The 24,835-nt window shown below is 49.6% G+C and overlaps 1 protein-coding gene across 8 annotated transcripts in view; it reads left to right on the forward strand.

Moving 5' to 3' along the window:
• MPRIP (myosin phosphatase Rho interacting protein) overlaps positions 1-24,835 on the forward strand; it is a 329,117-nt gene that overhangs the window by 174,542 nt on the left and 129,740 nt on the right. For 7 of the 8 annotated variants that reach the window (XM_049637982.1, XM_049637986.1, XM_049637985.1 and 4 more), the window contains exon 1: positions 7-271. The exons of the other annotated variant lie outside the window; for it this stretch is intronic. In XM_049637982.1, coding sequence (XP_049493939.1) covers positions 149-271 — 123 coding nt within the window. In that variant the 5' untranslated portion in view covers positions 7-148. Of the gene's footprint in view, positions 1-6; positions 272-24,835 lie in introns of those variants that run through there. 8 annotated transcript variants of the gene reach the window in all.

Below are 24,835 nucleotides of genomic sequence, written 5' to 3' on the forward strand. Positions count from 1 at the left end.
GGCCGGCGGGGGCATGCCTCGGCGCCCGCGCTGAGCCCGGCTTGAGCCCGCCGTGCATGGTGCCGCCGCCAGCCCGCCGCCGTCCGCCGTCCGCCGCGGAGCGCGCGCCGGGCCGGGCCGCCGGGCCTGTGCCGCCGCCGCGCCGACCATGTCGGCGGCCAAGGAGAACCCGTGTAGGAAATTCCAGGCCAACATCTTCAACAAGAGCAAGTGTCAGAACTGCTTTAAGCCCCGCGAGTCGCATCTGCTCAACGACGAGGACTTGACGCAGGTGAGCGGGTGGGGGTCCCGGGGTCGACCGCGAGGCGGAGACCCGGGCCCCGCGCTGGGCGGCCCCCAGACCCCCGGCGGCCCCCTTGGGCTGGAAGTTTCCGGGGGCGCAGTCGCCCCGCTAGGTGCTGCAGGCAGTCGGCCGAGGCGGGCGAGAGTGGCTCGCAGGGGGCGCTGGCCGCCTCCCCCCAGTTCAGACGCCGGTGAGACCACCATCCTTCTTTGGAAAGGAGAGCGGACGTTGCCCAGTTCCCGAGGCAGGCGGGGGTGGGGGTGCGTCTGAAGGATCCTGGGGAAAATAAAAACGGAGCAGAGAGAATGTACATGAGTCCTGGGGAGGGTGGTGAAGATGGAGATGGGGGGGGGGGGAGAGGGAGGGAGCGGGAAGTGTATTGATAGAGCCGGGACAAAGGGAAAATCCTCAAGTATGCCGAAAAATAACATCCTTTCCCGTTCCCATAGCCCTGCCGTGTGATTCATGCTTTTTGGGTGACTCAAAAATGCCTGGTTTTTCTTAGGAGGAACAAAGCGCTTGGGGATTGCTTGCTGCTTCGCAGTACCCCCCATAGAGTCTGTTTTAGGGTCCGACTTTGACTTCTCTACCCAGAGAGGCCAGGGGAGCAGGACGGTCGGGGTGGACTGTGGGCTTCCCTCCTGTCAGACCCAGCTTGTCCGTTTTCTGAATCATTGTCGCTGTCAGTGATGGGAGAGAGGTGAATGGTCCTCAAGTCTGAGGAGGAGGGTCTTGGCGCTTGAACTTGAACTAGAGGGCTTTTTGTTGATGGGAGAGCTGGGGGCTCCTCTCCCCACCCTTTTCTCCCAGCTCTCTTGGTCGCTTGGCTAGGGATGAGGAGACCTGCGTGCCTTCGGCAAAGTCCGTTCACTTCTCACGGCCTTGTCTGCCATATGAGGGCTGTGGACTAGTTCAGCGGCTTCCAAACCTGCATCAGAGTCACATTCTAAAAATACAGAGTCCTGGAGCCCCATTCCTGGGGTGATCTAGGAGATGAAGGAATTTGTGTCGTAACAGCTCCCTAAGAAGTTGGGCTGCAGTCCCCACTGGCCTTTGGGTACCCCTGCCCTGGTTGCTCCTCTCTGAGCTCCCAGTGTACCAGAGAATCCTCTGGATCCCCGGGATTCTTTGGAGTACCTCCCAGTGTACCAGAGAATCCTCAGGATCCCCAGGATTCTTTGGAGTACTTGGAGGTCTTTGGGCCAAGCAGATTCCTTGGATTTCCTGATCAAGCCCTGTCTGCATCCCCTTGGGCTGTATCTGTGGCCCCTTTTTGCCTCTCCCCCAGTCTCAGTCCTCTTCGGAGCTTTCTCTCATCCCCCAATGAGGCCAGGGGACCTCCCTTCACATTCCGGTCCGGTGTGACCTAGTTGCAGCCACTCCTTTTGCAGAAGAACCCCTTAGATGGAAAACATTGCTTTGAAGTGTACAGCCTGGCTGTTTTTAATGCTACTTAAGTACTCACAGGGTTTGACTTGTTTACATGGCAGACCAGAGTGGGGTGGCAGGGCCGGGGTTATGGCCTGAGACATGGTGTCTTTCTCTGAGAGCAGAATCCCAACAGCCAGAAAAGACTCCTTTCATCCAAAACCAAAAGCTTAACCAAACACTCATGGCTGCAAAGTCATAGATTTTTAGGATAGAAGGGCCAGGTCAGTTTGGGAAGAGTAGAACTCAGCTTCCTGGTAAGATGTTCAGGGGTGGGCTTTTAAGGGTGACTCCCGTCTTCTCAACTGGATGCCTTTTTTGGGGGGAAACAGTTGATGTGGTGAGGATGGACTTGGGCCAGGAGTCAGGAGACCTTTCTTCTGTCTTCGCTGTCACTTTCAGCTGTGTGACCTTGAATAAGTTCTTTTGTCTCTGTATAGTTCCATTTCCTTCTCTAAAATTTGGGAGTAGGGATCCCTGGCTTACCTCTCTCACCCTATGAAAAGCAAAGAATGGTATCTTATTAAACTCTTAACAATTAAACAAACAAAAATCACCTACGGAATAGTACACCTGGATTTAGGAATTTTATGGGTTTGGCAAGGGTTGTTCTGAGAGAGTTTTCTGGTTATTCCAGGCAACTGCCAAAATTGGTAGATTGGATGTTTACACCTCATAAGGACTGTTTTCTGGTTCTGAAGCTTAGATAAACTAGAATAGGATCTGCGTATCTGAACTGAATCTGTTAAATTCTTTTTTTTTTTTTTTAATTCTGTTGATTATTAATTGGATCAAGAGAGAGTGTTGCATATTTGGAGTACTTTACTCTTCAACTGTATTCACGGTTCAGTTGTGGATTTTAAAACAGGCCTGAGTCCTCCAGGGCACAACTGGGATGGTAGTTTCTGAAATAATGAGTGGGGTTATTTGTGCAGGGAGAGATTAGGCCAGCCTTCCACCTCCTGGGATCTTTCAGGAAGAAACTGCTCTTGAAAAGAGAAGGAGGGAGACGCAGGGCTGTTGCCAGCAGCGTTAGCTGCTTCTCTCTGCATCCGGCCTCCCCCAGCCTTACTCTCATCCTCTTGGCTCCATTAGAAAACCTCAGCCAATTGGTTCCCATCAGTCTCCCCCAAGGCCCTGCTTCCTGCTGCCCCTCCCTGCCCTCGCTTATTTTAGACCTTCAAGGCTGGAAGATAGATCAGTGATCATTGTGGCCACCCCCCTTTTTAAGGCATTTAGCCTTCAGTCCTGTGTGTTTCTCTATATGCATATGGACTTGAATACACAGTTAAAACCTTTATTTAACCTAAATGATATATGTATTTAAACTATATATGTATTTGTTCAGGAACATCTTTTTTTTTTTTTTTTTTTTTTTTTTTTTTTTTTTATGTTGTTTTTTTCAGTTTTTTTTATGGTGTGACGTATAAATACACCAAAATTATTTTGCATATTACGCCATCAGGGATGTGCCATAGTTTAACCATTCCCTTATTGATGGACAGCAAGGTTACTTCTGGGTTTGTTACAGCCTGTGAATGCTTCAGCAAACAGTTTTCTAAATGCTTTTGGGTGTGTGTGCGTGCACGAATGCAAGTATTCCTCTGGGGGCAGATAGCTAAAAATAGAATGGCTGGGTTGACATCAAGCACATTGAATTTTTTTAACAGATATTACTAAATTGCCTTCCAAAAAAGGCTGTGTCATACCATTGCCAGGATTGGAAGGTATCAAAACGATTTAGTTCTTTAATAATTTCCCTAATTACCTGTGAGGTTAAGCCTCTTTTTATAATATTTATTACATGTGTTTTGTTTCTTATGTTGACTGCCCATTCATATGTTTTTCTGTTGGGTCAATTTCCCCGCCTTCTCCTCCTCCCCCAAACTGGTTTGTAGGAGCTTTCTGTATATATCCTAGGTCAGGGGTCCATGGACTCCCTCTCTAGAAGGCCAGATAGTTAATATTTTAGCAGTGTGGGCCATGTGATCTTTGTAGCGACTACACAACTTTGTCATTGTAGTGCAAAAGCCGCAGTGCAAGGCCACTTTAGACAATACGTAAACTGGGGGTATCGCTGTTTCTAATAAAACTGAATTTACAAAGTTACAAATACAGGCAGCTGGAAGGATTTGGCCTATAAACTATAGTTTGCTGTCCCCTTCTCTAGATATTAATCTGAACCTGTCATATATTGCAGGTATTTTCTCCCTGCATTTCTCTTTTTCTCTTTTTTAAGTGATAGTTTTAAATATGAATGCAGTTAAATTTCCGTGTTTCCTTTTTAGCTTGTAGTTTTAATCTCATGCTTATGAAGGTCTTGTTTTCAAGATGATAAAGTCTCAGATACTTGTACTTCCCCTGTAGTTATTTTTATGCATAACTTTCTAATCCATCAGACTTGTGTTTTAGGAAAATAATTTTGGCCTAAAGCAGAAGCTCTAAAAGACTGTCTTGAATCATCCAGGTAAATTACAGTAAAGGTCTTCTCCAGGTCCGTGTTGGCCAGGATGGAAGGAGCCATCAGACACTAGGGACAGGATATTATTGGAGGTTGATTGGAGGTGGGGATTGAGAAGACCTGGGTGGATAACAGTACCTTTTACAAAGATTGAGAATAACAGGCTGGGAGTAGATTTGTGGGGTGGGGAGGAAACAAAATTAATATGTAAATTTGACCTCATGGGGATGGAGGTCCGGTTTGGTTCTTAGGTGCAGTCACCCATTCAGGCAAGTAGGTGATTCGATGAGTGGTGTGGGCTGGGTAGGAATTCTGGAGTCCGGGGAGTGAGTGCAGTCAGTCACTCAGGAAGCCACTTAGAGTAAAACAAGGGAAGCAGGTGGGGAAAGGAGGTGAATTACAGGGGTTGGTGGTTAGTGGGACCAGAAGGTCTGGAGCCCAGGGTTCTTGGCTTCTACATCCCCTTCCCAGCCTTAGTGTGGGTTTCTGGGGTTGGTGGTGGCTCTTGACCTGACGTGATGTCTCATTCTCCTACCGACTTGTACGATTTTAAGCGTGCCTTTTGTGGAAGGAGTCCTGCATCTGAACTTAAGTTCTAGTTGCCTCTACTGCTGTTTTGTTGCGGGACCTTGGCTGGGTTGTTTTCTCTCCTCGGGCCTCGATTTTCCCGTCCGGAGAATGAGGAGGTTGGTCTTGGTCTCCGCCAGGCCCCTTCCAGCCCTCCTGCGTCTCCTCTCAGCCCTCTCGGTCTCATGGTGCCCCTCACTGTGCTGCCCTCCACTGCCAGGGGTGCTGGGGGCTTGGGGTGGGAGTCCCAGACACAGGTGGGCGTGCCAGGACTTGGTCTCCGTAAATCATGATTTCCCTTTATTCCTGTGACATTCTTAGAAGTTCTAGGGCCCAGGGGCGCCTGGGTGGCTCAGTCGGTTAAGCGTCCGGCTTCGGCTCAGGTCATGATCTCGCGGTCTGTGGGTTCGAGCCCCGCATCAGGCTCTGTGCTGACAGCTCGGAGCCTGGAGCCTGTTTCAGATTCTATGTCTCCCTCTTCCTCTGACCCTCTCCTGTTCATGCTCTCTCTCTCTGTCTCAAAAATAAATAAATGTTAAAAAAAAAAAAAAAAAAAAAAAAAAAGAACTAGGGCCTGGAACTTCTTTATTTCACTTAACATTTGTCTCATAAGCAACGGGGAGCTTTCATGCTCATCCTTTTCAGAAGATTTATCATTTACGTGCACATCGGTAGAGTGTTTGGCAGGGGGTATGTAAAAATCCCAGACCTTACAAAGGGCCAACAAACACAGGAAAAGATGGTCAGTGTCATCAGTTGTTATGGAAATGCAAATCAAAACCACAGTGAGGTATTACTGCACCCCCACTAGGATGGCTGTATGAAAAAAGGGATGGTAGTAAGTGTTGGTGTGCATGTGGAGAAATTAGAACCTCATGCATTGCTCATGGGAATGGAGAATGGTGCGACCATTGTGGAAAATAGTTCGGCATTCCCTCAAAAGACTTACCGCATGACCCAGTGATTCCACTCCTAAGTATATCCAAAGTAATCGGGAACAGGTATTCAAACAAATACGTTCATGCGTACGTCTGCGATAGCGCTACTCATAACAGCCAAAGGTAGCAGCAACCTGGATTTCCGTCAGTGGGTGAATGGGTAAACAGATTTTGGTAGATCCAGATCATGGGCTATTCAGTTATAAAAATGGGACGAAGTACTGGCCATGCTGCGATCTGACTGACTGTCGAAAATGTGTTCCATGAAAGAACCAGGCACAAAGATACCGCACGGTTCCGTTTACGTGAAATGTCCAGAATAGGTAAATACGTGGAAAGGGAAGACACATTAGTGGTTGCCGGAGTCCTGGGGGAAGGGGGAGAGAGGAGTGCCTGCAGATGGGATTGGGGTTCTCTTTGTGGGAGGTGATGAAATGTTGTAGAACTAGATAGAGATGCTGTTTGCCTAACATTGTGAATGTACTGAATGTCACTGACTCGTTCACTTTGAAATGGTTAATTTTATGTTATGTGGCTTTTACCTTCATTTTTAAAACTGAGTGTGCAAGGATAACACACGCACATGCGTATCCCAAACCTGCCCTCTGCTCCTTGTGTCACTGGAGTGCATATCTGATTGTGTTTAGGGTCTAGACCTGGGGATTAAACAACTCTTTCTTAAAGGGCCAGATGGTAAAAGCTTTAGGGTTTGTAGGCCAATAGGCAAAATGGAGGAGTTTATGAAGGTACTTCTATAATCAATTAGAATCGTGAAAGCTGTTCGTGGTTTGGGGGCCTTAAAACCAGCTAGTGGCTAGATTTGGCCTGTGGGGTAGACCAGCCCTGTCCAATAGAACTATAATGTGAGCCACATTTGTGGGTTAAAATTGTCTACGTGCCACGTTAAAAAAGGTAAAAAGAAATAGGTGAAATTCATTTTAATTCTATCTTATTTAGCCTAACAAATCCAAAGTATTATCCTTTCAACATATGAAGAAGTTATTCTTTTACCTCTACGGCACCTTTTGGTTCAGGCTAGCCACTTTCTGGGAGCTCTGGCCACACGGGGCTGGTGCTGGCAGCGTTGGACAGTGTTGGATGGGGCAGCCGGGCCCACAGCTAGGCCCTTGAGACCCTCGGGGGAGGCACAGAGTGTAAAGGCCGTGCCCGGGGGGGGGGGGGGGGGTTCCTCCCCCTTCGGGGTGTTGTGCCAACAGCCTGCGTTGAGGATTCCTGGAACAGTTCTCTCCTCCTGTTACTCCTGTTTGTGTCCTCCGCTTGGTGTCTCTTGCCAACTTTTGAGGGTTCTTTCTTCGAACGTCACGTCTTGCTGACTCCTTTTAGTGGTGTTTGAGAGCTCTGGGGCTCCGGCCCTCACTTTCCCTCCAGAAGCAGAAGGGAGGAGGGTGCCAGTGAGAGCCTGGGGGGTAAACTGGCGTGCCCCCTCCCGGCCCCCTCCCACTGGGCGCCGTGACTGCATTCTGACACAGCCCTTTGTATTTGTGAGTGTTTTGCAGCTATATTCTAGTTGCTTTTTTCCCTGTGTTCTAGCCTGCTACTTGACCTTTCCGAGTTCTTTTTCCTTAGCCACACAGAAGGACTACAATCGAAGACCTGTGTTCTATTCTTGGCACAGACGTGCAGGGTGACCCAGGAAGGTCACTTACATTCTCTGAGCCTCGGTTTCCCACCTATAAAGCTGGTGCCCCCATTCTGTGTACAGGGAGTGGTCTACTAATGGAATGGATGGAGGGTGCTGGCCGGGCCTGTGGAGGTTGCTGAACCCCCTTTGTGGTAATTAATATTCCAGGAAGCATGCTGACGGCCTGTTGTGTGGGGAATAGTCTTTGTTTGGGCTGTTTCCTGATTACTAGAACCCTGATGCTGTTTAGCTGAAATAAAGAAATTTGACTTGGAATGTTTATCTTTAAATTGTTCCCAAGCTGCCATTTAGTCTTGAAAGAGACCAGAGAGTCTTGCAACGAGGGAAAAGAGACCAGAGGGAGGTAATATCCTACTGCCAACATCCTAATACTGGGTTGGGGAGGGGGGGAGGCACAGGAGAGGGGTGGAGAGCGCTGGATGCTGATTTAGAAGTATCTAACCTGAGAAAACGGGCTTTTCTTTTATCATTAGAAACTCCCTCTCAGAGCCTCACTTGCCCATCAGAAATGGCACAGTTGGACCAGGTCATTAGTTTTCAAAGGTACAGTAAATTGCAGAGCCTTTCACCCCAAGGAATCTTCTGTGGAAATGCCCTATGTGAAACAGAAAAAGTGACACGGTTCTGGGTGATACGAGGTTGGAGCCTGCAGCTTGGCCTCTCAGCCACCTCTGCTTCTCACCCGTGGGTCCTCTGGTCATCTCCAGAGGCTGTGAGGGGCAGGTTTGAAAAGTGCCCTAGACTTTGTGGTTCCTCCGGTTTTAGCAGTTTAGGGTTCCGTAGGATCATCTGTGGACAGTTTCACAGCTGCTCCGGCCTGGAACCCCTGAATGCCCAGCCCCACCGCTCCCTTTATGTTATCACTTCCTTTGGGGGCAAGAGAGCCAGTGGGTTGATTCGCTGGCATTTTGTCTCTGGAGACTGGAACTGGAATCTTCCAAACCACTCGCTGGTTTTCTCAGTCAGGGTCATCCTAGTTCACTTGAAACCACAGCCTGGTTTTTGCCTGGAGCCTGTAACCCTTCCAGCTCCTTTCTCCCTTTATGTTCAGCTTGATGTTTGCACACGGTGCTGGATGGTGACCTGCCCCGTCTTCGGGGCAGTTTGCAGTAAGATGGGTACATCAGACCCTCCTGAGCCTCCATTGTTTGTGTGGTTGTTTAATCTTTTTTTAACGTTTATTCATTTTTCAGAGAGTGCGCGTGCGTCAGAGCCTTGGCGGGAGGAGGGGGTGGATAGAGAGAGAGGGAGACACAAAATGTGAAGCAGGCTCCAGGCTCCGAACTGTCAGCACAGAGCCTGACGTGGGGCTCGAACTCACGAGCCATGAGATCGTGACCTGAGCTGAAGTCAGACACTTAACTGACTGAGCCACCCAGGTTCCCTGAGCCTCCATTGTTTTGCATCGTGTCGTATGCCACAGTCTTGTTCCGCTCTCGGCAGCTTGGTCGTCTGTAGAGGAGGAGATGTTGAGTTTCAGAGAGGTCGGGTTGTCTGTCCGAGGTCACTGAGCTGCCTAGCAATGGAGCTGTGATATGGAACCTGGTTCCATGTGGTTCCCATGCCGCCTTTGTGAGACCAGGAACCTGTCTTCCCTCTTCTTGGGAAGGCCACTTTGACTTGTTCACTTGGTGCTATTTCTGTAGGAGGCTGGGTATTGCAGACAAAATCAAAGCTGTTTAAGGGATTTCTACTTCCTAGCTCTGGGAGGAGAGGCCTGCAGGGGCTGGGTGATTAAACACCCCCCCCCCCCCCCCGCCAGTAATTAAGCAGGTGAGGGGTCATCCCCAATTAGCAGATGGAGCCATTGAGACCCAGTTCAGTGACCTGCCTAGGTCACAGGAAGGCTAGTGTGGGTTTTCCAAAGTTCTGTTTGACCTCCCTATGTTTGATAAAAAGTGTTAACCTTTACTATCAGGAACAGGGCCTTGCCCTGACTTGGATTCCTTAGTTGCTGGGGTGCACGGGGGTGAATGTGGGGAGGGCAGTGGTGCAGGACATCGTGCAAGTCCTAAAATCTTCTCAGCCTTGGGGTGGTCCATGTCCCCCAGTAGGCTGCTGGTCTGTGGCAGTGACCACACCTTTGGCACAGACAGCCCTGAACGGGAAGCACTGTTTTTCCTCCAGAGGAATTCAGAATCAGGAAATCTTGTGTCCTTGGTCTCTGTAGGTCCTAAAACACTGGTTTTAACAGACGGACCAGGGAGGCTTTGTGGCACCCTTTGAGATGCAGCGTTTTACCTCCTACGGGTCCTGGCCGGTAGCTAAAAGGGCCAGGGGAAGGGGGAGCAACTTCTGGGAGTCTCCATTGAGCCACAGAAAGAGTCCACGTCTCCTGGGTCTCCAGGTGCCACACCCAGAGCTTCTCCACTCGGGCTGGTGAGCGACCTGGGGTGCGGGGAGCCTCAGGGCTCACTGGGATTAAGACGTTCGTTTGTCTTCCGCCAGGGACCTGCTCTGACCTAGAAATCTGACACAGTCCCACTTTTCATTTAATGTGCTCACATAAGGGAATGGAATGGTTGACGGTGGGGGCTTTCAGCTCAGATTTGGGTTCCCGTCCTGGCTCTGTGTTCATGCCGATGGAGCAGGTTTCTCAGAGTTGAAGTGTCTGTGTCCTTCCTCTGAAAACTGGGGTCTATATATTACCCATGTCTTGGTTGTCTGTGATATTAATGCCGGAAGGTGGTGTAAGTCGTAAGTGCCGAATTTGTAAATGTTTGCGTACATGGGGGGCGCTCAGGAAATTGGGTTCGTTTTTCCAAACGTAGACCCAGAGAGGGGACCTGCCCCCCTGGTTTTGTGGAACAGCTACCCCTCCAGCTGTGTTTCTTGTCTACCTCCACGCCCACAGAACAAAAGCCCAGACTGCCTCCTCTCCTGCTGAGCTGCTTGGCACCACCCTAGCAACTTCCTCACGTTAGCCCCTTGGGATTGGAAAGGCTGCAGTCCGTTTGCTTGTGTGGAGTTGATTTTCAGAACATGTTTAAAGTGTAAAGGTTGAGCTGGTTTTAAGAATTTGTAGAGGATAGGAAGTGAAGGGGCCAAGTGCCATTAGCCTGAGACTTACTATCAGAGGACGTGGGCTGCTCTAGAGGGCAGTGGCCAGCACAGCAGCCACCTCGGAGCCCCTGCCAAGCTCAGAGAAGTGCCAAGTGCAGGTCCCGTGAATGGCAGTGGCAGATCCTGATTTCAGAAGTCACTATGCATGGAAGTGTCCTGAGTTGTCTTCAACAAGGTAGGGGAGGACTGAGAGAAGCCACACTCTCGCTGGTGTCCCCGGGACGCTTGTCTAGGAATCAAAGTCCTTGTGCCCCTGGCCCGGTGAAACTGCCAGAGGAGGGTAGGGGGCTGCCCAGGTCTCGTTCCAAATTGATGGGCAGGTGGGTGGGAGATCGGGCCAGGGCACGTCCTGGCCCTTTGGTCACCAGTGTTGATTCACTCACCTCAGCCAGCTGGTGGGTCCTTCCAGTGTCCTTCCCGCACCCCGTCCCCAGGCTTTACAAATCCCACACCCTTCCAGGGAGGGAGCCTTCTGCCGAGGGGACCCTTCTATAGGGTCTAAACAAGTAGGAGTGGTTCCTTGTGAGAGCCTCAAACACGTTCTTCTAACAGGCAGATGCCATCTTTGCAGACAGCCTGCTGACTCTTGGTCCCTCCAGCTCCCTTCCTGCTTCGAAACCCGGTGAGCCTAGGGGTCCTCTTTGGGGGAGCTGGACCAAGCAGTGTGGCCATGCAGCCTCCCATGATGTGGGGGTTTTCTTATACTTAAGTTGAAGGAGCAGTTGACATGCTCTGGGATGATTTGTTGTGGAGGCGATGGCATTTGTAGCTAACAGTAATTGCTGTGTGCCAGGCCACGGTTAACTCATTTATATTCACAGCGGCCTTATGAAGTAGAGAGATAAGAAACCTGAGCTGGAAAGAGGTCGTGTAACTCGCCCAAGGGCGATACAGTAAGTGGTAGAGCTGGGATGCAAACCCAGACAGTGTGACGCTGGGCCTCCTCCTTCGACTCTTTCCCGTGCTGACCTGAGCGGGGTCAGGTGGGCCTTCTGGACGTTGGGTTTCTGCCCGTGTGTGCTGGGAAGGGTGGGGTTGGAGTATGAGGCTAGGGCTGAACTTATTTAGATTTCCTGTCTCTTTTTTCCTTCCTATCACACTTTCCTGTCCTACCTGTTTCTTAATGGGAAGCGCTGCTTTTTAAGGGAGAGGGTGTGACTCTTTCCTGCAAAGCCCCAGAAATGGGTCCCCACGCATTCTCTAGCATTCCTCCCTTTGCCACAAATGGCGTCATGTTCCAAAAATCCCGCGGCCATGGGCTCCTTGTCAAGACTGAACAGGGAAGAGGTTTTTTAAAATGTCACTTTCTCCCTCTTCCTCCAGCTGCTGCAATCCCGGGAGGAGCCCTGAGCATGGGCTGGGCTTGCAGGGCATGTGTGTGGGTAGAGGGGTGAGCGGGCAGCTGAGTTGGGACGTGTGGGGGGGGAGAACCGAGAGCGGGCCATCAGCTGCGTTCCTTCCTTCACTCTCTCTGTGCTGAGGATCTAAGGAGCCATGCGTGCGGGTTTTGTTTGGGGTTTTTGTTTTTTGAAGTGAAATTCACATAACACGAAATTAACCATTTTGGAGTGTACAATTTGGTTGCATTCAGCACATTCATAATGTGCTAACACTACGATTGCTATAATTTTTTTTAGATGTTTTAAATGTTTATTTTTGAGAGAGAGAGAGCATGTGCACGGGGGAAGGGCAGAGAGAGAGGGAGACACAGAAACCGAAGCAGGCTCCAGGCTCTGAGCTGTCAGCACAGAGCCCGACGCAGGGCTCGAACTCACGAACCCCGAGATCATGACTTGAGCCGAAGTCGAATGCTTAACTGATTAAGCAACCCAGGCGCCCTTGCCACTCTGTAGTTTAAAACATTTTATCGTCCCTAAAGAACACCCGTAACTATGAAGGCGTTTCTCCCCACCCCCCGTTTCCAGCAACCACCGGTCTGCTTTCTGTCCTTATGGATTTACCTGTTATGGAATATTCATCAAAATGGAATCCTAGAATATGTAGTGTTTTGTCTGGCTTCTTGCACTTAGCATGTTTTCGGACTTATCCACGTGATACCATGAATCAGTACCTCATCGTTTCTTTATGGCTGAATAATATTCCAGTATATGGGCATAGCACATTTAGATTATCTGTTCATCTGTAGATGGACGCTTGGGCTGTTTCCACATCTTGGCCGTCGTGAATGGTGCTGTGAACATTCGCATATATGTTTTGTTTGGACATCTCCTTTTGGTTCTTCTGGTTGGAGACTGAGGCGTGGAGTTGCCGGGTCCCCTGCTAATTCTGCTGTGTTTTGAATCAGTACATCAGGCCAGACGCCAGCACTGCAGACTGCCGGGTGGGAGGACGGTGCGCATGGCGCTGCTGAAAGCCCAGTGTTCCTCATTTGTAGGAGTCCAGGGTGGGGAGCTGGGGTACAGGCCAACCCTCCGGGTTGCGGGCACGGTGTGCAGCTTTGACGTGGTGGTAGAGGGGCTGTGTCCGTGCTCAGGGGTGGCCGAGCCACTTTGAGCTTCAGTCTCTCCTTCCTTTCCTTTTTGTCTAACCTGAAGATGAGTGGAGCTGCCAGGAAGGAGCTAAGTTGGGGCTTTAATATTGGCGGGAGGGGGCAGAGGAGGCCTTGAAGTTGAAGGCCAGACGACGTAGGGCGCCGCGGGGGTACTCTGCTGGTAAGGTGCGTGGGGAGCTGCTGCTTTGGGGCCTCCAAGGGATGTTGGGGGAAATTAGAGGGAAAAGAGCTTATCTGGCCTGTTCACTACTCTGCCATCAGTTTTCAGACCATTTCTTTAGTAGTGGGGCACGGAGCCCCTTGAAATGGAACACAGAACTCAGATGTGAGGGCTAGGAGGAGAGACTGTGGTGTCACCTGTGACACCACCCTTACCAGGCTCCGCCCCACCCCGTGCTCTGCCCTGGCCCCCAAAGCACAAACTCCAGTTGTCTTCACCGTTCGAAAACCACTGATTTACTCTAGCCCCTGCATGGCTGTTTTCTAACAGAGGGCCCCTGGGGGGCTCAGCCGGTCAAGCCTCCGACTCTTGTTTTCGGCTCTGGTCTTGATCTCACAGTTTGTGGGATCACCGACCGAGTCGGTGACAGTGTGGAGCCTGCTTAGGATTTTCTCTATCTGTCTCTTCTCTGTCCCTCCTACATGGTCTCGGTCTCTCTCTCTCTCTCTCTCCCCCCCCTCCCTCTCTCTCTCTCTCTCTCTTCTCCCTCCCTCATGGACTCTCTCTCTCTCAAAATAAATAAACTTAAAACATATTTCCAAGTAGATTAAAGTGTTTGATGTATACAGAAGGACGTAAGTGCAGTGTATGTGCAGTGTACGTACGGGACTCCTGAGGAACGCTCAGGTCGTGAACGCTTGGTCGTTCCGGCATCTCAGCCTCCCTTGGCAGCAGGCCTCGGGGGAGAGGACCCACAGTGGGCGTGGCCCCTGTGGAGCCCAGCCCCTTCTGCAGGCCTCCTCTCCTTGGCAGAGGTCTGCCTCGCCGAGAGGAAGGTTTCCCTGCCTGGCGTGTGCAGGAGTCTGTTTCATTTCCAGATGGACTGTATGTAACCGCCTCTGCGGTGAGTCTGGTGTGAGATGCGGCCTTTTAAGGTAGTGCTGTTGAGGAGAAAGGAGTCTGAGTAGAAACTTGGAGATGGACCTGAAGGCTCATTTGTGTTTAGGCTGACAGAGAGCCAGAGAAGTATAATCGGGCCAGGGTGACACCTTGAGCAGAGCGCTGAGGGAAGCAGGGGTGTCGTGAGGGCAGGACGGGCCAGTCATTGACCCGAGGATTTGCTGGGGTGATGATTGGCTTGGTCAGTAGTTCCCACACGTTCTGTATTGGTGACCCTTTATTTAAGCTCTTGATTATTATTATATTTTTTAATGTTACGTTGAGAGAGACAGAGCACAAGCAGGGGAGAGGCAGAGAGAGAGGGAGGCACAGAATCCGAAGCAGGCTCCAGGCTCTGAGCTGTCAGCACAGAGCCTGACGCGGGGCTCGAACTCACGGACCGCGAGATCATGAGCTGAGCTGAAGTCAGATGCTTAACCGACTCAGCCACCCAGGGGAACGACTGCCACACTTTGAAAATCACCGGTCTGGCCCTTGTGGACCATTTGTTAGAAGGCCGTGATAGGAGTGGCGGTGAGGATGCCTGTCATGACCGGGCTGATGTGATGGAGAATCTGGGCAGGGGTCGGAGGCAGCCCTGGGAGTGAGGTGTCAGACGTGCAAAGGGCAGAAGGTGATAAGGGGACTACTGGAGACAAGTGCCTGCCCTCTCTAGCAGCAGGCACGTTCCAGGACTGACTCACCCTTACTTCCTGCCACCAAGGGCTCTCTGAAGAATAAATGAAGTGTGGGTACAGGGCATGTGGTAGGGACTCAATGTGAAGAGTATGGGGCAGGTTATATTCTTTTTTTTTTTTTTTTTTTAATGTTTATTTTGAGAGAGAGCGTGCATGTGTGCCTGTGTGAGCAAGGGAAGGGCAGAGAGAGAGAGAGAGAGAGAGAGAGATGGAGGGAGGGAGAGATAGAATCCCAAGCAGGCTCCCTGCTGTCAGCACAGAGCCCAGAGCGGGTCTCCATCCCACAAACCATGAGATCACGACCTGAGCTGAAATCAAGAGTCAGATGCTCAACTGACTGAGCCACCCAGGCACCCTGGTTATATTCTTCTGACTGCACAGACAGGATTCTGAGGCTTGGAGAAAGAGGTGGCTTTGCTGTTACATTTCACCACTGCACTCTGCAGCTCTTGGAAAGGAGGGGTCGGAGGCGACTGGAACGTTTTAGGGTAGAGACTAGACTAGTGAGTGACAGGGCTGGGTTGTGCTGTGGGGAGCGAGAGGCGGCCAAGGACTAACGGACTGGCTCAGGTGGTTCTCCTTGAGGCTTTGTCACTGATTTGCCTTGTGGCCGGAAGGCAAGACAACCTTGATCTTTTCATCTGTTCACTTAGTGGTGCTTGGTAATTTCTAGGACCCCATCCCAGTTCCTGACCTGGAGCTTTGGACCCATGAGTTGGAGGCATGGCAATGGCCAGGTGGCTCTCCCCCTTTCCCTGAAGATACAGGGATGGGGCTTGGGTCAGAAGTCAGGGTGGAGAGGGAGATTCGGATTCTGTGGTCTCAGAGTAATGATCGGGTCCTGAGCCCTCAAAGCAGGTGGATGGGAAAGGGATTCAAGGGAATCTTGGAGGCCCCCCGAGGTATGTGTGACACAATTAGGAGGTTTAAATTTTAGTTTTACGAAGAAGTTTGGATCAACCCTCAGAATCTCGCTCAGAGGAAAGTTACCTCTTCTCTTTGAGGTAATGCTCCTCAGCCAGGCCCTGCCCCTTGGAGTCAGTGGCTGGACAGGAATTTTGATGTCTTTAATGTTGAATAAGGAAGTTATCTCCATGGACTCAGATCTTTTAGGTACACCACAATCTTTGTTATGACTCTACTTTTTATGGCATCTGTTTTTAAAGAAAATATTTTCCCTGCCCCTTTCTTCTCTGCTCGCCGCCCTTCCTTTTGCAGCCCGTCCATATGGAAGGCCTGCGTCTGTTTCCTTTGAGGTGCTTTCAGCTTGTGCTTGGTCCGTATAGCTAGTGCTACCTGCCCCCGAATCTGCTGACAGGAAGCCCTTTCCAGCACCTCCTTCAACCCATTTTCCTTCTTTTGGCTTTGTCAAGACTTCACATTGATAAGTGGTGTTTACGTCTTTTATCTCTCTTAAAGACGGTTGAAAAACAGTCACCAAATTGTACATGAAGGTTCACAGCCACCAAGAGGGGGAAACGACCCCAGTGTCCAGCAGCAGATGGGTAGATAACAAAATGTGGTATGTTCGTAAATGGAATATCATTTGGCCATAAAAAGGAGAGAAATACCAGCACATACTGCAACGTGCGTGCACCTGGAAAACATCGTGCTGAGTAAAGGAAGCCAGTCACAAAAGACCACTTGTTATGTGATTGCATTCATACGGAGTGTCCAGAAGAGGCAAATCTGTAGACACACAAAGTAGATTAGTGGTTGCGGGGACTGGGGTGGGGGTGGGGAATGGAGGCTTTAGGCAATGATAACGAAAGAGTACAGGGTTTCTTTTGGGGGTGGCAGAAATCGGGGGCTCTAAAATTGTGGTGATGGATGCACTACAAACCATTGAATTGTACTCACTGTTTTAAAAAAAATTGTACTCTTAAATGGGTGAGTTGCATTGTATGTGTATCATATCTCACTAAAGCCATTACAAAAATACCCCAAAACAGATAACTATCCCACCTCATTCTTGGTTTGTGCGCATAATTCATACCTCAATAAACCGTTATTTGACATCTTCATGTGCCATCTTCCTGTCTTCCTGTTGGACATTTGCTACCCATGTGTAGCTAATACCACAGATTCCACCTCCGTTCTCCTCTGTCCTGGTTACCCCAGGTCTCCCTCCGCACACTGAGTGGACAGGGTGGTGGCCCGCGTGTTCCCGCCCGTGTGTGCAGCCTGGTCAAGTATGTGTCAGCGGTGCGGAAGCATTCCGTGCCGAAACCAGCGTGCCGTCCGGTAACGCTTTTCAGAGTCAGGTCGTTGTTTCAGCAAATATTTATTTTACTGTCTTTGCCTCCTCCCGATGCTCCTTCTGATTTGGCCAAAGGGTGGGACTGTCTGCAGATTGTTTAGAGGTTTGGGGTCTCCGAGGTAGCTCTGGAGGAGTGGGCCCCGATGCTCCCAAGACTCGTGGAGTTCGTGGGATGTGCCCTCTCCTCCCCGAGCCCGTGCTGCCACAACACTGCCAGATGGAAGTATTGTGCCAGGTGCTGTGCATGCCCAGATGTGTGGAAGGTTCTGCTGCATCCTCTGGAAGGAAGGTTGAGCCTCTGCATACGCCAGCTGGCCTTCTTCTGGCCCAGTTCTGTCTGCTTTTCCCGGGCTCACGTCCCTGGCTTCAGTTTCTGAAGTTGGTCCTTTGCTCGCTTTTTTTTTTTTTTTTTTTTTTTTTTTTTTTTTTTTTTTTGAGACAGAGGGAAAAAGAAGGAAGGGGGGGGGGCCGGGGGGGGGGGAGACACAGAATCTGAAGCAGCCTCCAGAAGCAGGCTCTGGGCTGTCAGCACAGAGCCTGATGCGGGGCTCGAACTCATGAGCTGTGAGATGGTGACCTGAGCCGAAGTCGGATGCTTAACCGACTGAGCCACCCAGGCGCCCCTCCTTTGCTCACTTCTTAAAGAAGTCTTTCCCAGACCCCTCTTCTCTGCCCCGGTGCCGAGTCCCTTTCCCTTTCTTTGTGCCTTTGTCTCATTGTGGGTCTTCTCAGTGGCTTTGTTATCTTTGCTTCGATGGTGCTGCATCCTGGCTTTTGGCACCAAAGGTCAGTAAACTGTATTGCTCTTGAGTTTCAGGGTCACATGTCCTGGTATAATTAATAGGGTCTCTACTCTTTCCCCAAATTATCCCTGTTTGAATGGTAAATTACAGGTTTATTTTACTTTCTCTGGGATGGGGAGGAGGTGGGGGCCTGTGCTCACACTTATGTGTTTGCACAGGAGGAAAAGACTCATCCTGCCAGAGAAAACCCCCACGATTTTTGTCCACTCCTAGAACACCTTAACATTCCATGGTGCCTGGCCAAGCTGTACGGGTTTCTCCACAGAGGGTGGCTTGTGGTTGGTTCATCCCATACTGATGAACTCCTTACAGGTGCCATGCACGCCCAGGCCCTGGGCCTGTCTGCAGAGATGTCTGGGGGGACACCCTGTGTGATGTGCTGGTCAGGACTAGACCCTCTGGGAGAATACCCAACTTGGGAACTTGCTTCCTGTTCAGATGGCTCCAGCCTTCGCTTTTTTTTTGGAAGTGGCTCACTGACGTGGAGCAGTGTGGAGTGGTTATAGGCCGGATAGGGGGCCATGTGGTCTTGACTCACACCCTGCTTAGACAGGTCGCTTCATCTTCCTGTGCACTTCGGTTTCCTTGAATATAAAATGGAGGTGGTAATGGTACGTACCTCACAGGTTTACTGTGAAGATCGAAGAATACAAGAGAATGTGAAGGGTGTGGAGCAGTGACCGGCCTCGTAAGCTGTGAAGGTTAGCTCTCGTGACAGTGAGAAGCAGGACAGATGTGACCAAGCCAGGAAACCGATGGGCATTTTAAATAGACTCTCCATTGTGCTCGCTCAGATGGAGTGTGTGTCCTCCAGGCCACGTTCTTGCCGCCATCCTGCCAGCTGGGGAGCAGCAGTGTTTTTTCACGTGGAAGCCCAGGACTTCACCCTGGTCCCTGCCCGGGGGTCTGATCACGTTGAATCACTTGGCATGGCTATACGATTGTGAGTATCTTAGTGGTGGCTGATTGTTCTCTGCCGACTTTCACAGGCAGATGACAGGCCCTAGAAGCTCGTGCTGGCATATGGTGCCCACATTGAGTTTGGGTTCAGAACTGAATGGCTGGAAAGCAACACTGTGGTATTCTCTGGAGCGTGAGACCCCATAGACCCCATGGACAAGTCTTAGGAGTCCCCGCATCGTTTGGACCACAGGGCCTTTTGGGGGATAAGTGTGTGTGTGGCCTCTCAGGCGGTCTGTAGTGATGGCTGGCACCCTCACTGATGATGGTTGGCCCTGGCAGGCTTGTTCTAAAAGAGAAGCTGTACTTGCCTGAGGGCTTTGGCCCTAGTGGGCATGGTCAGAGTTGTGTGCTAACTCCCCTGGCCTGGGCTGGGCAGCTGGGCACATAGGACATAGTAAGGTCTTGGCAAGGTTAAGGCCTGAGACTGGCTGACATGTGCTCACTTCTCCTTTTACTGACTTACATCTAAATGTCTCAGTGACCTTGAAATCTCCCTTGCTTTACAAGCTTATAAAGATGGCCAGAAGGCTGCTACCCAGGCATCATTCTCCTTTTAGAATCAAAATGCAGAATATTAAACAGCCTGTTTACCATGAGTTTGGAAGCGTTTTCACAGAAACTCTTTTGGGGGGAAAAAAGGGCAGGGAACCAGCCTCAAAACTATAGATGTATTAGCTGTAATTTGTACATATTCTGCCCATAAATTTTTTCGTGAATCCTCTACCACGGGCCATTTGCCCCCAGCTCATGCTTGAGTGCAGGTCCCCATCCCCCACCTTTGGCCCAGAGAAATCTTTGCCCCATGAATTTCCCCTAAAGCTGGAATACTGGCCGCCACAGAGACGGATCCTTCTTCAGGACTGTGGGACTTTTCCTCTTAAAGAACTTTTATGACTACAGTCACTGTGCTTGGAATTCAGGCATTTAGCCTGGTATGGCAGAGCCTGTGTGGGGATTTGTATGCTCTGCCCCTGCCCTCAGAGTCAGGAGTCCTGGGGTCCCTCTGGACTGGTCTCAGATATTCTGCAGTCCTGCCCATCACACTCTTTTGGGATCCCCATTCACCACCTCCACTGTGGGGCTCACTCTGCTGAGTGCTGCTGGTCCCCAGGCACCACCCCCCAGTTTGGTTTGAGTGCCAGCTGTGTGCACAGCCCTGTGTGGGTGCTGGGATGTATGTCCCTGACTCTGAGGCATTGATTGTTCAGTGACCCAGGGTGTGTCAGTGTCTGATAGAAATTTTTAAAAAATGGTATGGAAGATATCTGTGTATTTTTCTATTATTGTAGCGATGAAGCTGAGATTCACAGAGGTAATGTCTTGCCCTGGGCCACAACAGCAACTGAGTCATGGAACTAGGACTTAAACTTGGGCCTTCTGGTTCCCAGGCCAAGGTCTTCACACTAATTAACCAGAGCTGTTAGGTCATGCCATTGGTGGAGAGCGGAGGGACTCCCTAATCTCACCCACTCGTTCTGCCAGGAACAGTCAAGCGCCACCCCCCCCGCCCCCGCCATTTTTTGGAAGATATTCTGCTGGTACTATATCGGAAATTATGCATGCACAGTCAGGCAAACCTCTTCCCCTCCCTTGAAAAAGTAGTATCTCGTAAGTGCTATGTAGTACCATTACCTAAAAAAAACCGGTAGAAGCAAACACCAGCAGTCAACAGAATAGCTGTTTTCTCATTGGCTCTCAATCTTTCTCTGTCCTTATTATGCATTTTGTAATAATAGACCACATTTTTACATCCTACTCTGGATGCTTGTTCGCATGCCTGGTCTCCTTCACTAGACCAAGAGTCCCTTGGGCAGGGACTGTGTGCATGTCATGTTTTTATCTCTGATACCTTGAGTGATTCCACCTTGACTGATTCCAGCTTCACAGCATCTCCTGGGAACATTCTCCTGAACACCTCCAGAGGGTGCCGGTCACCCAGGAGACAGATGGAATGAAGCCACCTGGTCCTATGCAGGAAGCACTGGTTTGATGGAATCCCGCGGGTACATACTCTCAAGGGTTTCTTGAATTCCTCATAGTTATTTACAGTTAATGCCTGTGTAATATTTTCATGAGTTGATAATCAGCATTCATTTAGCCGTTCCCTTGTTGGACATTGAGTTCCTCCTACTAAATCATGAGGGGAACTTTTTGTTTCTCTGTGTTATTTCTTTAGGCTTAGTTTCTAGCCCTGGGGTTGCTGGAGCACGGAAACGCCGTGGTTCCCGCCACAGACGGCCACGCGGCCGCTCTCGGAAAGTGCCAGGTTCTCTGCAGTGCTTCTGCCTTGTGTCTTTGCCAGCGTGGCACACGTGGCAGCAAAACTGGAGATGGGATTCAGAGAAGGGAGAAGTGCCCTTGAAGTTCAGCCTGTCTGCCTGCCCTGCAGCCTGCTGGTTGTCCCCCAGGTTAGGTGCTGAGCAGAACTGATGAGCAACCCGGGAGCTCCGAGTGTGGAGGTTGGAAGTGTGGACTGAGCTCACCCAGGTCTTGGCTGGGAAGGCCTTACCAGCAATGCTCAGTTCTCAGCCATAAGGCCTTACCAGCAATGCTCAGTTCTCGGCCATAAGGCCTTACCAGCAATGCTCAGTTCTCGGCCATAAGGCCTTAACCAGCAATGCTCAGTTCTCGGCCGTGTGGTGGCGACTGGTGAGTCCGCTGCGTCATTCACATACTTGTTTTTTCAGTCACCGCAGCCCTGCTTTGTACTGGGTGCTGTGCTAGATGGAGGCGGGATTCCTGTCTGCAGCGAGCTGAGGTGTTGTAAGAGGGAAGGAACGTGGACGGCTTGGGGTCGGGAGATTTGGAACCTGGGAGGGTGAGCAGAATGGGGCAAAGAGCCCTCTACACAGAGAACTGCTTGTGCATTAGGCCAGAGGCCTGGAATATTTTTCTTCCCCCTGGGAGGTGTAAGTATAACAGAGCAGTTCAGAGAAGGGGGAGGTGGCAGTGTCCTGGATTAATGGCAGCGGCAGCCACAGTAAGTTCTCAGTAAACACTTGGCTTTGGGTCAGTTCCTGTACTTGAAGGGGGTGTGGGATTTTGAGGGGGCCTGTGTAGGGGACAGAAAGGGGACACCAGACCATAGAGGGCCTTCAGGAGGATGGGATGTTATCAAGGGCAGGGAAGGGTGGGACCCACGTTTTTGTATCCACAGTTTTGGGTGCTCGTTCTCTGGTGTCATATTGTGCAATATGTCTGACTGCCTTTCTCAACACCACGTACACTCAGGGTGGGTGAATCTGAGGACAGGAAAAGCGAGGTTAACCACCTGTTAGAAATCCATCACTGACTTCCCTGCTCTTTTAGCCTCAGACAGGCCACGTGTTGCCGAGAGCCGAGCATGTAATGTTCTGGATGCCTTGGAGCTGATTGTGATCAGACGGCTGTGTCCAGAGGCCTGTATGTTTCTGGGAAGCATCAGTGTGGCAGCTTGACAATGCTGTGTAAAGCAGGCCGGGACATTTGCGTCTTCCGCTGCCTGTAGCCTGCCCACTTGGCCTGAGTTGAGATAGTTGGGCTTTCCCTGATGTAACCCAGAACTGCCCGGAGGATGGTGAGAGGGAAAGGGGCAGAAGAACCTCGCCACGGTCAAGTAGACAGGCCCAAGAGGGCGTACGCATGTGGGTGTGTGTGGCCTCCGGGAGAAGCTTTGGAAAGGCCACTGGAGCTCGTGCAGCACAGCTGAGGGCCATGGAGGACCATCCTGGCTGGGGAAGACGCTTGTGGACTACAGAGGTCTTCATGGCTGGAGCCTTTGTGCTCCAGGGCTGTGGAGGGTCCCTTTCCAGGGCTAAATGCCTGTATGTGGGTGGACGGGAAGTATGCAGGAAGTAACAGGTGTATCTATTTTTTTTTTAATGGAACTTTTTATTTTGAGATAAATGTCGTTTCCCATGTAGTTGTAACAAATAACACAGAGCAATCCTACCTACACTTTACCCAGTTTTCCCCAGTGGTGACATCTTGTAAAATTATAGTACAATGTCAGAACCAGGATATTGACATTGATGGAGTCAAGATGCAAGGCATTTCTATCCCTGCATGTCCCTCACAGTCAAGCCTCCTGCCTCCCACTACCACTGTCTCTTAACCCCTGGCAGCCATGAATCTGTTCTCCATTTCTATAAATTGCACATTTCAAGAATTTCATGTAAATGGAATTAACATAACATGTAGCCTTTCAGAACTGTTCCCCTCCTCCCCCCCCCCGCCCCCCCCGCCCCGCACCCATCATAATTCTTTGGAGATTCACCCAGATTGTATATATCAAGTTTGTTCCTTTTTACTGCAGACTAGTATTCCGTGGTATTTATGTACCGGTTTTTGTTTCTGTTTTTTTGTTTTTGTTTTAAGTAGGCTCCATGCCCAACTCAGGGCTTGAACACATGAGTCTGAGATCAACACCTGAGCTGAGATCAAGAGTCGGAGGCTTTAACTGACTAAACCACCTGGGCGCCTCTGTACCAGTTTCTTTTACCAGCCATCAGAAGGACATCTGGTTTTCCAATTTTTGTCTATTACAGATAAAGCTTCTATAACCATTCATAAATGTACAGTTTTTGTGGGATGCGAATTTTTATTTTTCTGGAATAAATACCCAGGTGTGCAATTCCTGGATCACGTGGTAATTGCATGCTTATTTTTTTAAGAAACCACTAAGCTTTTTTATAGTGTCTGTACCGTTTCACGTTGCCTCCAGTAATGTGTGAGTGATAGACTTCACATTCTTGCCAGCATTTGGTATTGTCACCAATTTTTTTTTTTAATGTTTATTTACTTTTGAGAGAGAGACAGAGCACGAGCAGGGGAGGAGCACAGAGAGAGGGAGACGTAGAATCCGAAGCAGGCTCCAGGCTCTGAGCTGTCAGCACAGAGCCCGATGCGGGGCTCAAACTCACAAACTGTGAGGTCATGACCTGAGCCAAAGTCGGACGCTCAACTGGCTGAGCCACCCAGGCAGGCGCCCCGGTATTGTCACCATTTTTAATTTTAGCCATTCTGATAAGTGTGTATTATTGCCCATGGTTCCAAACAGATCATTTCGGGTTTTTTTGTTTGTTTTGGTTTTGATTTTTAAAGTTTATTTTTTGAGAGAGAGAGAGAGAGAGAGAGAGAGAGAGAGAGAGAGAGAATGAGCCTGGGAGAGGCAGAGAGAATCCCAAGCAGGCTCTACACTGTCAGTGTGGAGCCCGATGCAGGTCTCGATCTCATGAATCGTGAGATCATGACCTGAACTGAAATCAAGAGTCGGATGCTTAACCAGTTGAGCTACCCAGGAGCCCCAACGGATTGTTTTTTTTTTTACTATTGAGTTTTGAGTGGTCTTTATATACTATACTTTGTTAGCTATGTGGTTTTCAAATATTTTTATCCCACTCTGTGGGGTTATCTTTTCACCCTCCTGGTAGGGCCTTTTGTACAGCAAAAGTTTGTAATTTTAATGAAGTCCAATTTGCTAGTTTAAGTTTGTGTTTCATTTTGAGTACATTTTTATAGAAGATTGAACTTTATTTATTTTTTTGCCTGTGGATGTCCAGTTGCTCCATCCAGCACCTTCGTCAAAAGGCTGTCTCTCCTCCGTCGAATTGCTTTAGCACCATTTTCAAAAATTAGTTTGGACATATTTGGGTGGGTCTATTTCTGGGTTCTCTCTTCTGTTCCATTGATCTATGTGTCTCACCTTCCACTAATATAACAGTCTTGAATACTGTGGATTTGTAATAAATCATGTAATTGAGTAGGTGAATTCCTCCTTCTTTATTCTTTTTTTAATTTTTAAAGAACTATTCTCGTTCCTTTGACTTTCCGTATAAGTTTCAGAGTAATCTTGTCTATATTTACAAGTCTTACTGAGCTTTTGATTAGTGATTGCATTAATTCTGTATATCAATTTGGAGAGAATTGACATCTTAGAATCTTCCAGTCTATGAACATAATAGGTCTTTCCATTTTTTAAGATCTTCTTTGGTTTCTTTCATCAGTGTTGTGTAGTTTTTAGCATGCAAATCTTGTACATGCTTTGTTAGATTTACACCTAAGTGTTTCATTATTTTAAGTGATTGTAAATGGTATTATATTTTTAATTTTGGTGTCC

Source organism: Panthera uncia, chromosome E1, assembly GCF_023721935.1.
Source record: "Panthera uncia isolate 11264 chromosome E1, Puncia_PCG_1.0, whole genome shotgun sequence".
NCBI lineage: Eukaryota > Metazoa > Chordata > Mammalia > Carnivora > Felidae > Panthera > Panthera uncia.